Genomic DNA, 12,797 nt, shown 5'->3' with positions numbered 1-12,797 from the left:
GTGAGTCCTGATCTGGGGCTCTGTACTCCAGCCTCACGCCCTTTGACTCCTAACTCCTGCTCAGCCCACCCCTGAGCGGGCGGGCGTTCTGCGGTGGCTAGCAGCCATCAACGCCTTAGGCACTCCTCTCCTTCCCATCTCACCGCTATAAAGCAACACCAGCTCCTTTCGCCCAGGTCTCCAGGAAAGTCCTTCCTTGGCACCACCTACACCTGGGAACCTATGCACAGCTCAGACGCCCTGTCGTCCCTGGGGGTCAGGCAGGGTCCTGTGTCCTTGCCATCCCAGCAGGCATCAGCTTTCTCCCTCCCATTCCAGTCCTTCTCGGCTGGGTTTCCTCTCTGGACACTCCTGAGTCCTGACAAGGCCCTCTGTCATCTATGCAGCTGATCCAGCGGCTGCTCTCTCCTAACTGCTTCACCCCTGCAGCCCCGAGTGTGGCTGTGCTGCTCCATCCCTCTCTCACTTCCTGTACTCAAGGCTTCTGACCCTGAAATGGCCAGTTCTTTCCCACCCCGAGAATGAGTTAATTTATACCATCTGTATCTAAGATACTTTCTCCAAATTAACCAGCAACACCATATTCATATAACATGATCACAGAGCAGTGCTCCTGAGCCTGTGGGGTCCAGGGTGGACACGGCTCTGAAGCAGACTGCCTGTGCACTGTCTACTGTGCTAGGGTCCTAGAAACTACTCCTGGGTGAGTAGAGATGGAGTTGATGGGCTCCAAGGGGGCAAGGAAAGTACACCCTCAGGGGACACTGAGGGGACACTAGCTTCGGGGTATCTGCAGAAAAGCCATGAGTAATGCAGACAGTAAGAGCTGGGGCTCACTCTCCCGGTGAATGAATGGCCAGGTCTGTATGGACGCTGTGTGGCCTGAAGTCCTCTTGCCTCTGCAATAACCTGCCCCATCTGAGCAGAGGGCAGAGACCAGAGATGCCATCTGTCCTTGACTGTCTTTCATGGCACAAATAATTCTAGAATGGATAAATGAAGGGGACGGTCCACAAGGCCCAGCACAGGTCTTCTGAAAAAGGGGGTCTGAGGTCAGCCCAGGAGACAGTCCTGCAGCTCCTCCCAGAACCTCTTCTCTCCCTTCCCCGCCTGCAAAGTGGCCGGACCAGGCACTTCTTGGTGCCTGCACATCTTTCACCTGTGAGATGGGACAGTGCTAGCTGCCTCTTGGATCATCAGGGCTTCGAAAGTCATGTGGCCCTGCCTTGCCCAGACCATGAAGCCAGTCCTAGCCCACTTACATCTGCCTTAAAAATGGGCAGAGACAGGACTTACCTTTTAGAACCACTTAGACTGGTTCAATTGTGTACCCCTCAACAAAGACATGACCCAGAATGTGACCTGATCTAGAATTACAGTTTGTGTAAATGCAGTTACAGTAAAGTGGGGTCATTTCATGGCAGGGCAGCCTCTAATCTAATATCTAATATGACTAGTATCCTTCAAGGAAGGAGGCCAAAAAGAAAACTCAGGGAGCTAGCTCAGTTGGTAAAGTGCTTCCTTTGTAAGCATAAAGCCATGCGAATGGATTCCCCAAAAGCCATGTAAAAATCGGAGTGTATGTGTGTACACCTGCAATCCAGTGATGGTGAGATGGGAGGTAGAGGGACATGGGCATCCCTAGAGATTTGAGGGCCACCTAGCCTGGCCTACATGGTGAAGGTCCAGGCCAGTGAGAGACTGCTTCAAACAAAAGGCGGACTGATGGACTGACGCCCAAGACTGTCCTCTGCTCTCCATATGTATGCTGTACATACCCACACAAAATGAAATGTAAGAAAGTCAGGTCACACAGACAGGGAGAACACCATGTGATAATAAAGGCAATTTACCAGAGAGGTGAGTCTAAAGGCCAAGGAGCACTAAGCAGTGGCCACCAGAGAGTCCTAGAACAATCTCCCCACAGCCTCCAAGACAGCACAGCCCTGTTGGATTTTGGATCTTTGGCCCTTAGACCTGTCAAAGGACAAACTTCTACTTTCACTGCCTCGGCTGTGATGCTTTGTTGCTGCGGCCACACGACATCTACACCCTCATCTCAAAGTTGCACTTTCTGTTACTTCAATACTTTTAACAATGAGTTGAACATATTAAATGGAAAAATGTTTGGTCTGGAGAGATGGCTCAGTGGTTAAGAGCACTTGCTGTTCTTCTAAAGGGTTCTGTCCCCAGCACCTACACTGGTACTCACAACCATCTGTAGGGCGGCATGTGGTATACAGCCATAGGCAAAACACTCACTCACATAAAATAAAATTAGTAAAAGAAAAAAAACAACAACTGCAGAAGTAAGAAAGAGGAAACTTTAAATAGGTGCACTAGTCATGTGCTTGTCTTACGGGGACCAGTCACCTTGTCTGTCCAGCTGTCTTAGTATCACCGTGTTCAAAAGGCCCTTACTCTACTTATCAACAGCTGCAAAGCACAGGAGTAGTGATGCTGAATTCTGACAGTGAAGAGAAACCATAAAGAATGGTGTCTTCTTATCTTTAAACCTAATCCAAAAATGCCCCTCCCAGACATGCTGAGCCTGCTGAGATCTATGCTGAAGGAGTCTCCTGTCTGCAAAACTAAGAGACAAGAAGCAGGAGGAAAAGGCTCTCCTGGAATGCACCCCTACAGATAAGGGGAGACCATGCCACTCCCATAAGTCTTAGGTAGGTCAAGGTCAGCACCTGACAGACACAATGCTGCACCCTGCTCCTCCTTTCCATCAGGCTTCTCCCTTTTGAGGTGGCCCAGGCCTACCTGCTGCCCAGGAAGCCCATTGCCAGCTCAGCCAGCTCAGCCTCCACCTCTTCCTGGCTCAGTACTATCCCTGGGACCTTCCATGGCAAAGGGCTCTCTGGGCTCAGTGGGGCTGGGAAGTCTTGGAGGAGGGTGTCCAGGAAGCCTGGGATCTCACTGTCACAGGCCATCTGGCTGCTGTTCTGTAGGGCTCCAGAGGCCATGCCCGGTGCATCCCGGGGACTTGCAGTTATGTTGAGGTGAGACGGTCTCCAGCCAGTTTTCACTCTGGGGAGAGATGTCAGAGTTAGAATATCACAGGGTGGCAGTTTCTGTATGATGTGGAGTACCCTACTTTGTCTCTTTCACCAGCAAGCAAGGGGAGGCAGGAACCTCAACAAGCCCTGGGTCTCATGGTTCAGGGAACCCAACTAATGGAGTGGTAATCCCATTTAGTGTCCCAACATGGGTTCAAGCAAAGAAACATGCACGCCCAGAGACCAGAAGACCGTATCAGAAGCAGGCCATGAAGCCATCTCAAAGAAGTGACAGAGGAAATGCACGTTGCCTGTAGAGTGGCGGGTATGGTCAGAGGCAAGCTGGAGAGGGACACTGGGACTGGGTCATCCAAATAGGGAAAGGGTTTAACCGGACCTCAGGATGCCAGTAGCAAGGAGGACCCAGGGAAGAAGTGATGCCAGCATGTCCATAATTGACCAGCTGGTAGAAAGGGACATATGCTGTAGAGACGGTGGGAAACAGAAGCGTCAACACACAGGGGCTGTCAGTGCAATTACTTGGGAGCTAGAGCAAACTAGGAGCAAGACGGGCTCTTCCCAGGGTACCTCTGGGGCTGCCTGCCAGGGACGAGGGGCTTCTGGGACATGGTCAGGTCTGCTCACTGCTCTCTAGTAGGAAATGTGAGTCAAGGGCTTTGAATATCCCAGCCCCTTCCCACATCCTTAAGGACACTGAGGGCTCTGTAGCTGCCAGGCCCTGGGTGTGGCCCCAAGCTCTGCAAAGCCAGGCTAAATCCCCATTTCACCAGGATCTGGAGAAAGTGGTCCCCTGCCCAGGGTCTCAAGATGAGGACAGGGCTTGGAGGAATCCCTGCCTGAGCCTCAAGCTGTCACTGCCCACACCAGCCCTTTCTTCACACTTGAGGTTCACAAAATGCCCAAGACTCTTCAAGTCCATAGCTGTACCCCGCCCTCTTCCCTGGGGTGGGATTTTGGCTCTCATGTGGCTCAGAGCCACCTCCGGCATGGCCAACCAGTCCTTCTGTACTCAATGCCCAAGTCTTGCAGAGCATTGTCACCCCTTTAGGTAGCTGATCACGCAAAGACTCCTACCTTCATTTACAATCATCCAGCCTCAAATAATACTTGAGTGTCTCTTGCTTATGTCTTGCTTTTTGTTCCTTTGTGGTGCTGGGAACTGAGCCCAAGGGCTCATGTATGCAAGATAAGCCCAATACTACAGAGCCGTACATCAACCTGCTCTGCCTTTCTTCCGTGATCCCTGTGATGTGCTTTGGTCCCTCCCTTCCCCGGCTCCCCTTGATGCTGGAGCAAAGCCCTACTCCCCATCACATCCAGGCAGATAACCTCCCTGCCAGCATCTGCTCACATAGGACTCTCTCTGCAGTCACTGCTTTTTGTCAGGTACACCCCAGGCCTAGTGTGACTGTCCACTCACTTTAGCCCCCCCAAGGATGTGGCACCTTTGGGGGCTCTACTTAATATTCTGGCTTAGGAACTTTCATTAGGAAACAACCCAATGTGTTGCCATCAGAGGAAACAAATGGCGATCTTTAAGGTGATAAAATGGATGTAAGCCTCTGAGCACCCCAAGTTCTAGGTAGAACCTAGAGCAGCTTCACGGTCCATCTCCCTTTGAAGGCCTTTCAGATTCTAACCACTAAATGGACCAGGTAGAAAGACAGGCGAGACTCCTAGAACTACCACTCCTGGAGCGACCACAGATGGTGTCTCCACACTTTGCTGGGAGGGAGGGTTGAGGTGGGAATCAGGGATGAGGAAAGTCCAAAGAACTAAAGGGAACTCAAAGGGCCAGCAAAGGCTGTCCTCACAACAGTTTCTAGTAAAAAGACTAGAAAACACAAAGAGGGGATGGAGATGCATCTCAGCATAGACTGCTTGCCCGGCATGCATAAGACCCTGGGTTCATTCCCCAGCACCACACCTGTGATCCTGCACTTGAAAAGTAGGGCCATGAGGATCAGAAGTTCAAGACCATCCTGGGCTCCATGCAGAGTCACAGGCCAACCTGAGAAACTAAAAAAACACAAAAAGAGAAGTAGAGGTGGGAGGGTTCCAATATCATGTTAATCAAAATAGTGTTTAGGGTACAAAAGCAAAGGTGTGGTGTGAAAGCTAATATTGTCAACTTGACAGGATCCAGGATTACTGTAGAGACCAGTCCTGTCTGTTTGGGATTCCTAAGTGAGAAGGTCAACTATAATTGTGGGTAGTAGCATTCTATCAGCTGGGGTCCTATACTAAATAAATGAAGCATACTAGCTGAGCCCAGCATCCATCTCTTATTCCCTCACTGTGGATACAACGTGACCAGCTCCCTCTTCAAGATTATGTTGCCATCATGGACTGTATTCCTTGAAAACCCTTCATTCCTTAAATCCCTTTATAAAGTATTCTTTTGCAACAAGAAAAGTACAAGTGATAAGAAAACAAAACACAACACCTCTTTCTTTTTTCAGAGACTGGAATCGAAAGCTAATCTGTTTTTAAAAAGATACACAAAGAAGCCACAGGCTGCTGTGGCACATGCCTGCAAGCCCAGCATTCAGGAGGCAGAAGCAAGAGGGTTGCCACAAGTTGGAGGCCATTCTGTCTACACAGCAATTTCCAAGGGAGGCCAGAGACCCTGTGTCAAAAAAACAAACAGCTTCCGACACTGGAAGAAGCAGGATCCTGCACCAGGTCTACAGCAGCCAGCTTGAACTCATCCACCAGTAGAGTATGAATAAGTAGAACAGTTCAGTTTAAGGGAATGAGAGATGACAGGCTTTCTGCGGCCACTCACAAACAAAGGGACTTGGAGATCATGCAGCAGAAGGAAAAAGCAAACCATCAGGAGGCCCCACGAGGCTTGGTGTTCACCTTTCCTGCCCTGTGTGTGTGGAGCCAGTCTCACCGTGCTCCCTCTCCTCCTGCAGTGCTCACAGGCTCCAGGACATTCCCTTGACTCTGCAGTGGTCCTTTCTGTGTCTTCAGGTAGCCTCTCTCCCTCTTGGAGGTGAGGGTGACCCTTTCCCAGTGTTTTTTATTCCTATGGGGCATACCCCAAAGTGAGGGGCATGGCACCACTGGAGTACTGGAGGGGAGAGCAGGTGGGGCAGAACACAAGTGCTGGGCCCGGTGTGGGGCTGTCTGACTTCAATGGTCTCACAGCAGCAAAGGGCTCAGGATGAGAGGAACATGTGCACGAATGTGTGTAAGTCACCAAGGGAGGGCCCGTATGGAGGGTCGGGGGAAACCAAGCTTCAGACGCCCATGGCTGCACGGCCTTGATTGGTTTGGCCAAATGTGACACTTGGCTGGTTCCTCCTGGTTCTGGGACATATGAGCTGGCAGCTGCTCCTAAGATGCTGAATTTGTGACCTCCCTGACTCAACCTCTCCAGTATCATAGGTGTGTTATAACCCTAGCCTCAGGACTCATTTCTCTATTTGTAACTGACTGCTAAGAATAGTTTGGTATAAATCCTTCTAGATCTTAACTAATCTTTTACTTCACACATGGAAGAGATTTTATTTACATTTAAAAATGATTATTATAAAAAGTGTGATAAATACACATTAGATAAATCATCACTTTAGCCTCACATGGTGGGTCACACCTATAATCCCAGCACTGGGAAACTGACGAAGCAGAACTGCCACCAGTTTGGCCAGCCTGGGCTACTGGGTGAGACCTTGCCTCAAAAAAGAAATCCAGCTGGGTGGTGGTGTTGCACGCCTTTAATCCCAGCACTCGGGAGGCAGAGGCAGGCGGATCTCTGTGAGTTCATGGCCAGCCTGGTCCACAAAGTGAATTCCAGGATAGCCAGGACTACACAGAGAAACCCTGTCTAGAAAAACCACCCCCTCCCACCCCAAAAAAGAACCAACCAAAGGGCGAAGGGATGGCGGGGTGCTGTTTGGGAGCGTAGCTTGGTTGGTAGATACTTGCCTTGAAGACATGAGGTCCTAAGTTCAATCTACAAGACTGGGCATGGTGGTGAACACCTGCAATTCCAGTGCTTGGGGATGGAGGCAGGAAGAGCACAAGTTCAAGGTCATTCTTAACTGCCTTATGACTTGGAGGCCAGCCTGGGCTACATGAGACCCTGTTTGAAGAAAAACAACAACAACAACAACAACAAAATGAAACAACACCCAAAAAAACCACTTAAGAATACTTTTTTCTCTATTGGTGCTGGAGACTCAACCCAGGGCCCTGTGCAAGCTTTGGACGCTCTCTACCCAGCCATGTCCATTCCCCACTTGAACCATCTTTAACGGCCATTCTGTGGCAACAAGCACAGCCATATTATTATGCAGCCAGTTTTCCTTTTAAAGGCTTGGGATCCATTGAAAGCTCCATGAGGTCAGGGTCCCCGGCCCTTCGTGCTCAGCAAAACTGAATGGCCACTAAGAGTGAGGTAAGTAGCCTGAGGCCTGGAGCTGTGAAACAGGAAATGAAAAGGCTCCTTAGCACACTGGACAGCAAAGACAGCCTTAAAGACAAGGTTGGCTGGTGCCATCACAAAGGAATTCTGAAAATTAATCTGTTGTGGGAGGCTTATGGTTTTTAAAACATTTGTTCTGTTTACCTCAGAACTATGAGTGCCATCAGGCCACGCTGCAGCTGGGGGGAAAAACCACCACCGGTGCGGTGCTGGGGGAAAGTACTATTCTAAGGTCATAAAGGAGAGATGGACCACAGCAGGACTCAGTTGAGGACTGGTGCTCAGTGACTTGGCCATTTCCACCCCCGTTTGCTGTGGAGAAAAAAGGAAATCTGGCAATGGGAGAGATATGAGCATACAGACCATGAGGTAGAGATGGGCTCAGTTCCTCTGGTGAGAACCGTTCACAGAACTTGTCCCAGGGTATACTTGTGAAGACATCTGTCACTCAAGGGGCCTGGAAGTAGGAGGCCTTGGTGGAGGAGACTACCCTTTCCGCTGGGCCTCCCTAGAAGTTAGTCTCTGTGCAGAAATTCCTACAGCCTGGTGCCTCTCTCCTCCTTACACAGACAGCTTGGGTGCTGGCCTGAGACCACACAGCTCTCAGGACTGAGGCTCCGCCGCAATCTAGTTGAACAGCTTCAGACTGAGTTCCCAAGCCAGGCGTTAACTAAAACACCAGCTTTAAACACACGCAGGGGCGCCAGACATTCAGGTTGACGGATGTGGGGACTTTCACTAGTAAGGCTGAGGGAAGGGCCCTTGAGCCTGGGTCACATGCTTGGGGGTGGGAATGGGAGACCCCTGAAAGCCGAGGACTGTCACCCCGTGGCTCTCCAGTTTGCCCCACAGCTCAGCCCCCTCCAGGACCTCGGTTCAGTCACACCCCTCGGGGTTAGAAGATTCCCAGTTCTGTGTCCTTAGCTCCCATGCTTTGCCTTAGTCCCGCAGGGTCCCGGTTGCTTACCCCGCTCTTTTGCTCACTGGTAAGCCCACGTCCCTTGGGTTCGGGCCCCCGAAACCCGTCTTGGCATTAGTGCTTTCTCGCCTCTCCATTTCCTCCTCCGTCTCTTTTCACCCTCATGCACCTCATGCTCCCACCTGACCGCCACCCTAGCCGGAGTCTTTCACCCTCGTCCTTCATCCCTAGCACCCCTAGGGCCTCACCTGCCAGGCTGCCGCAATGCTCCCCACGAGCTGCTCTGGGCCGGCCACGCCTACTTCCCGTCCTGGGGCGCCGCAGGCTCTGCGCAAGCGCAGTCAGGGCCTCAGGTAGGCCTCTTCTGCCCCCTGGCGGCCTATTTGCCCTCTTGTTTTGGGGAGGAGACGTGCCAGTTCACCAGTGAGTAGGCAGAAAGCAGTCCTTGCTTCCCAAGGTTCAGAAATTAAACAACTTGTGTTTCAGCTGCAGGGCAGGGATGTGGCTACATACTGCCTAGGACTGGCCACTCATCAGAGACAAGAGGCGCATTTCTCTGGGTCACGTTTGCTTGTTTCATGGGAATGCTTTCTTTGAAAATCAAAAGGAAATAAAAACCTTTAGGTCAAAGAAAACATTCATTTGATAGTAATGGACGTGTATGATGCCTGTGTATGGCGTGGAAGAAGCTCTCAAGTTTCACTGTGTCCTGCCCCTAGGAACAGGCTCCGTGTGGCCAGGGTCCCTGATGCCTGCTCCTCTGTGCTCAGGACTGCCTGGCCACTGAGAGTGAGATAAGGCCGGGGGCTATCAAACAGGAAATGAAAACACTCTCTTACTACATTGGGTAGTAAAGGCAGTCTTAAAGACAAGTTTGGCAGTTAGGCAGTGTTGGCACACACCTTTAGTCCCACCACTTGGGAGGCAGAGGCAGTTGGAACTCTGTGAGTTCAAGACCAGCTTTGTCTACAGAGAGAGTTCCAGGACAGCCGGGGCTACACAGAGAAACCCTGTATTTAAAAAAGTCTTCAGGTGACATCACAAAAGAAATTCTGCAAATTAATCTGTTGTGGGAGACTTATGGTTTTATAACAATTTGTTTGCCCATCAGAGCTGTGCTGACAAGTACATGCCATCAAGACCACACTGACTTAGGGAACTAAGGTCTCCAGGAATCCTCACTGATCGGAAGGTTTCAGGGAAGCCATGAGCCTGGAGAACCAAAACATGGCTGCTCTGAAATGAAATCAACTCAAGGGTATGGGTACCGGGGAGTGAGTGAGTGTGTGTGTGTGTGTGTGTGTGTGTGTGTGTGTGTGTGTGTTTGCATGGTGGGGAGAGTGTCTGTCTACTACACAAGAAGCAGGGTTCTGGTTTATTCAATCTGAGCCAGGTTTGAGGCCAGTTATAACCGGGTGGGTAAAGTAATTCAAGTTGAGGATGATGGCTCAGAGACAGCAGCAAAGGTAGGCACTAGGAACTTACCCTTGTCAGGCTCCAGGCCAAGGACAAACCCACAACATTCCTTTTGTCCCGAAGTTGCTGTCGACATAATGTCTTGCCTGCAGTCCATTATACCAAAGCTTTTAACTTTTATTCTTGTCAAAGGAATCTCAGGGTTAGCTCTACCAACCAGCTTAGCTCAAACCTGTGCTTCTCCAGCAAGGAACACCCAAGCTGTAAGGTAAAGCCAGGAGGTCCTACATCTCCCATCCACGTCCCCACTAAAGCCTTTTCCAGAAGCTTGCTCTGAGCATACTGTAGGTGGATGCACACAACCTCCCAATCACATCAGCCCATATCACCCTTGTCAGAGACCAGATACATCACTCTTGGGCTTTAAAAATCTCAGTGACGGGTTACTGGCTCCCTCTTGGGTACTGATTGTTCTCATAGGGATAGGGAGGAATGATATATAGCTACAGGTCCATGAAACCTTCTACAGCGCTGGGAGGGGGCTGCTCCTGATGAAACAGACTTCCTCATGTCAATGTACACTGCAATTGCAAGGGAACAGAAATGGACTCTGCAGTGCCTGGGGGACAAACCACTGGCCCTGCCACCATGAGCCACAAGTAAAGACAAGGAGGGCTAGCCTGAGATCTTGCTTGCCTCAAACAACACAGGCTGCCCTGTAGCTTTGACCTCATCAGCTTCCAAAGCAGAAGTGATGCCAGGAGCATAGCTGCTCCAAGACAGTTCAAGCTTAGAACATGCCTCATCTCTTGTCCTAATCATTCCCAGTTGACATATTGGCAAGGATAATGAGGCTGGACACCTCTGATGATGAAAGATGAGGGGGTCAGGGGGTCAGAGTGCAGTTCCACACAAAAGGGACAATTTCAGGGAAACACAAAGGGACACATTAAGAGGCCCATGTGGTTGAAACCTCAGTGTAGAATTTTAAAGATGGAATGAATAGTCTGGGTTTAAGGTCTATAGGACAAGGACAGTCTTTAACCCTAGCCCAAATTAACTACACAACTGAGCTGCCCTCCTGTAGTCTATTCAAGATGGAACTGAGCCAAATGGGCCCAAGAGCGAAGCCACAGCCTTGTGCTGGGTATCAAACTCAACAAGACAAGTAGCCTTATTAAGGTTCCAGATTCTGACTGAGTGGAGAGGCTAGGTTCTGAGTGTCCTTTTTGTCCTATAGCTTATACTCCTGGGACACATTCCAGCAACTTCTATGCAGCTTCCTGGTCCACTGCTCTGGGCAGCTTTCCCAAGGTCTCACCTCTTCCTCTGCTGTATGATCTTAGGTCGTCAGGGCTCAGGTGGGAAGCCTGGTGAGGCCATGTGGATAGACTACTAGCTGTCTTATGGCTTTCTCACGAGTCTCCCTGCCTTGTGTGATGGTGAATCTACTGCAGAGGGAGGGTTCCTGTGGGAATGCTGTCCGCTACCTCTCAACCTAGCATTCCACAGAGCAGCTGTCTTGCTGAGCCCCTGCAAGACATGGCAAGGCATGGCCAGAGGGCAGTCAGTTTCTATCACAACTGAAACAGGAACCCATGCTGGGTGGGTGAAAGAACACAGGAAGGGGTTACAGTCAGAAAGGTGGCCCACAGCTACACCCACCTACCACAGAGCAATCTGGCTGGCTTACAGAGTATTTTCTAGATGTGGCATTTGACCAGCTTCAATGGGGTACCCAGCTGCCTGTCTGAGGCAATATAGACTCACAATGAGAACAGGAGTGAAAACAGATCCACAGTGTTACCAGAGTCACACACATACTCTGTGCCAAATTTGCTTGGGGTTTCTGAGTGCTGGCCATAAAAACAGGTTAGGGACCAGGGAGCTAGGCTACAGACAGTGAGCAAGGGATTGAGAACTAGACTGAGTACTTCACCTGGCTCTGCCTGCTCCACCTGGTTTGTCAAGACTTCTTTGGGCTGCTATGCCCATCTTCCTGCTAACCTTAGACTGCTCACTGCTTGTGTTGTGCACAGCTACACCACTGTACATGTACAAACTTGGCATGAGCTACAGGCTGATTGCTCTCCATGGTCCCAGGTGGCTTTCTTGCGGGCATTGCCATGGTGTGGCCAGAGCAGTGTGCACTTTAAACATGCACAGGATTTTGATGATATAGTTACCCTAATAAAGTTTGCCTGAAGATCAGAGGACAGAATGAACCATTAGATTAAACATAGAAGCCAGGCAGTGGTGGCACACACCTTTAATCCTAGCACTCAGGAGGCAGAGATCTGTCTAGATCTCTGTGAGTTCAGTCACCCTAGACTACATGAGATTGACTCAGTCTAGGAGAGAAACAGAGCCAGACAGTGGTGGCACACACCTTTAATGCCAGTAGTTGAGATCTCATGCCTTTGCTTGGGAAGCACATATGCCTTTCATGCCAGGAAGTGATGGCTGAGCGGAGAAAGTTACATGAGGAGACAGGAACTAGAGGCTTTCAGGTGAGACGTGGCAATGGCTTGTTCCTTGTCTCTCTGATCTTTCAGCATTTACTCCAATGTCAGGCTCCAGGATTTATATTAAAATATCTATTAGAATTTTAGTTACATCTGGCATCCAACTTTTGGGAACGAATTCACAAATTTATCGGCTCAGGCCAGAGCTACCTGTGGCCAGAGTCCCTACCCTGCCGGCTAAGTTTCTGTTGCAGCCTCTCCGCAGCAAACTCCATAGGTTTTTAGGCTCCAAAAACCGCAGGAGCTAGCCACTTGCACACACTCCCCCTGTGCAGACAGCTGGATCTTCACTTCTTTCCTTTCCCGGTGGGTTTTGGCTTACTCTGGGCCCCCTCCTTGGGCTGCTGCCACACCATCATCTGAATTGTCACTGTCAGCAGATTTGGAGAGTCAATTGGGATTTCTTAAAGGGAGGAATTAGTTAAAAGAAAGGTTTTTTGTTAACAAATTCAGAAACATTTTTTACAATGCAGGGA

The 12,797-nt window shown here is 50.1% G+C and overlaps 1 protein-coding gene across 7 annotated transcripts in view; it reads right to left on the bottom strand.

Moving 5' to 3' along the window:
• Ppm1f (protein phosphatase, Mg2+/Mn2+ dependent 1F) overlaps positions 1–8,706 on the bottom strand; it is a 30,566-nt gene extending 21,860 nt beyond the window's left edge. Inside the window, exons 1-4 of one of the 7 annotated variants that reach the window (XM_036195737.1) lie at positions 8,629–8,706; positions 7,825–7,918; positions 4,954–5,045; positions 2,770–3,036 (exon numbers count right to left, since the gene is read on the bottom strand). In XM_036195737.1, the coding sequence (XP_036051630.1) occupies positions 2,770–2,972 (203 nt within the window). In that variant the 5' untranslated portion in view covers positions 2,973–3,036; positions 4,954–5,045; positions 7,825–7,918; positions 8,629–8,706. The other 6 variants (XM_036195738.1, XM_036195741.1, XM_036195739.1 and 3 more) reach the window with 6 other exon arrangements.
• Between the last annotated feature and the right edge of the window lie 4,091 nt (positions 8,707–12,797).

Source organism: Onychomys torridus, chromosome 8 (assembly GCF_903995425.1).
Source record: "Onychomys torridus chromosome 8, mOncTor1.1, whole genome shotgun sequence".
Taxonomy (NCBI): domain Eukaryota; kingdom Metazoa; phylum Chordata; class Mammalia; order Rodentia; family Cricetidae; genus Onychomys; species Onychomys torridus.
The sequence above is the reverse complement of the archived record's forward strand: the minus strand, read 5'-3'. Positions and strand labels throughout refer to the sequence as shown.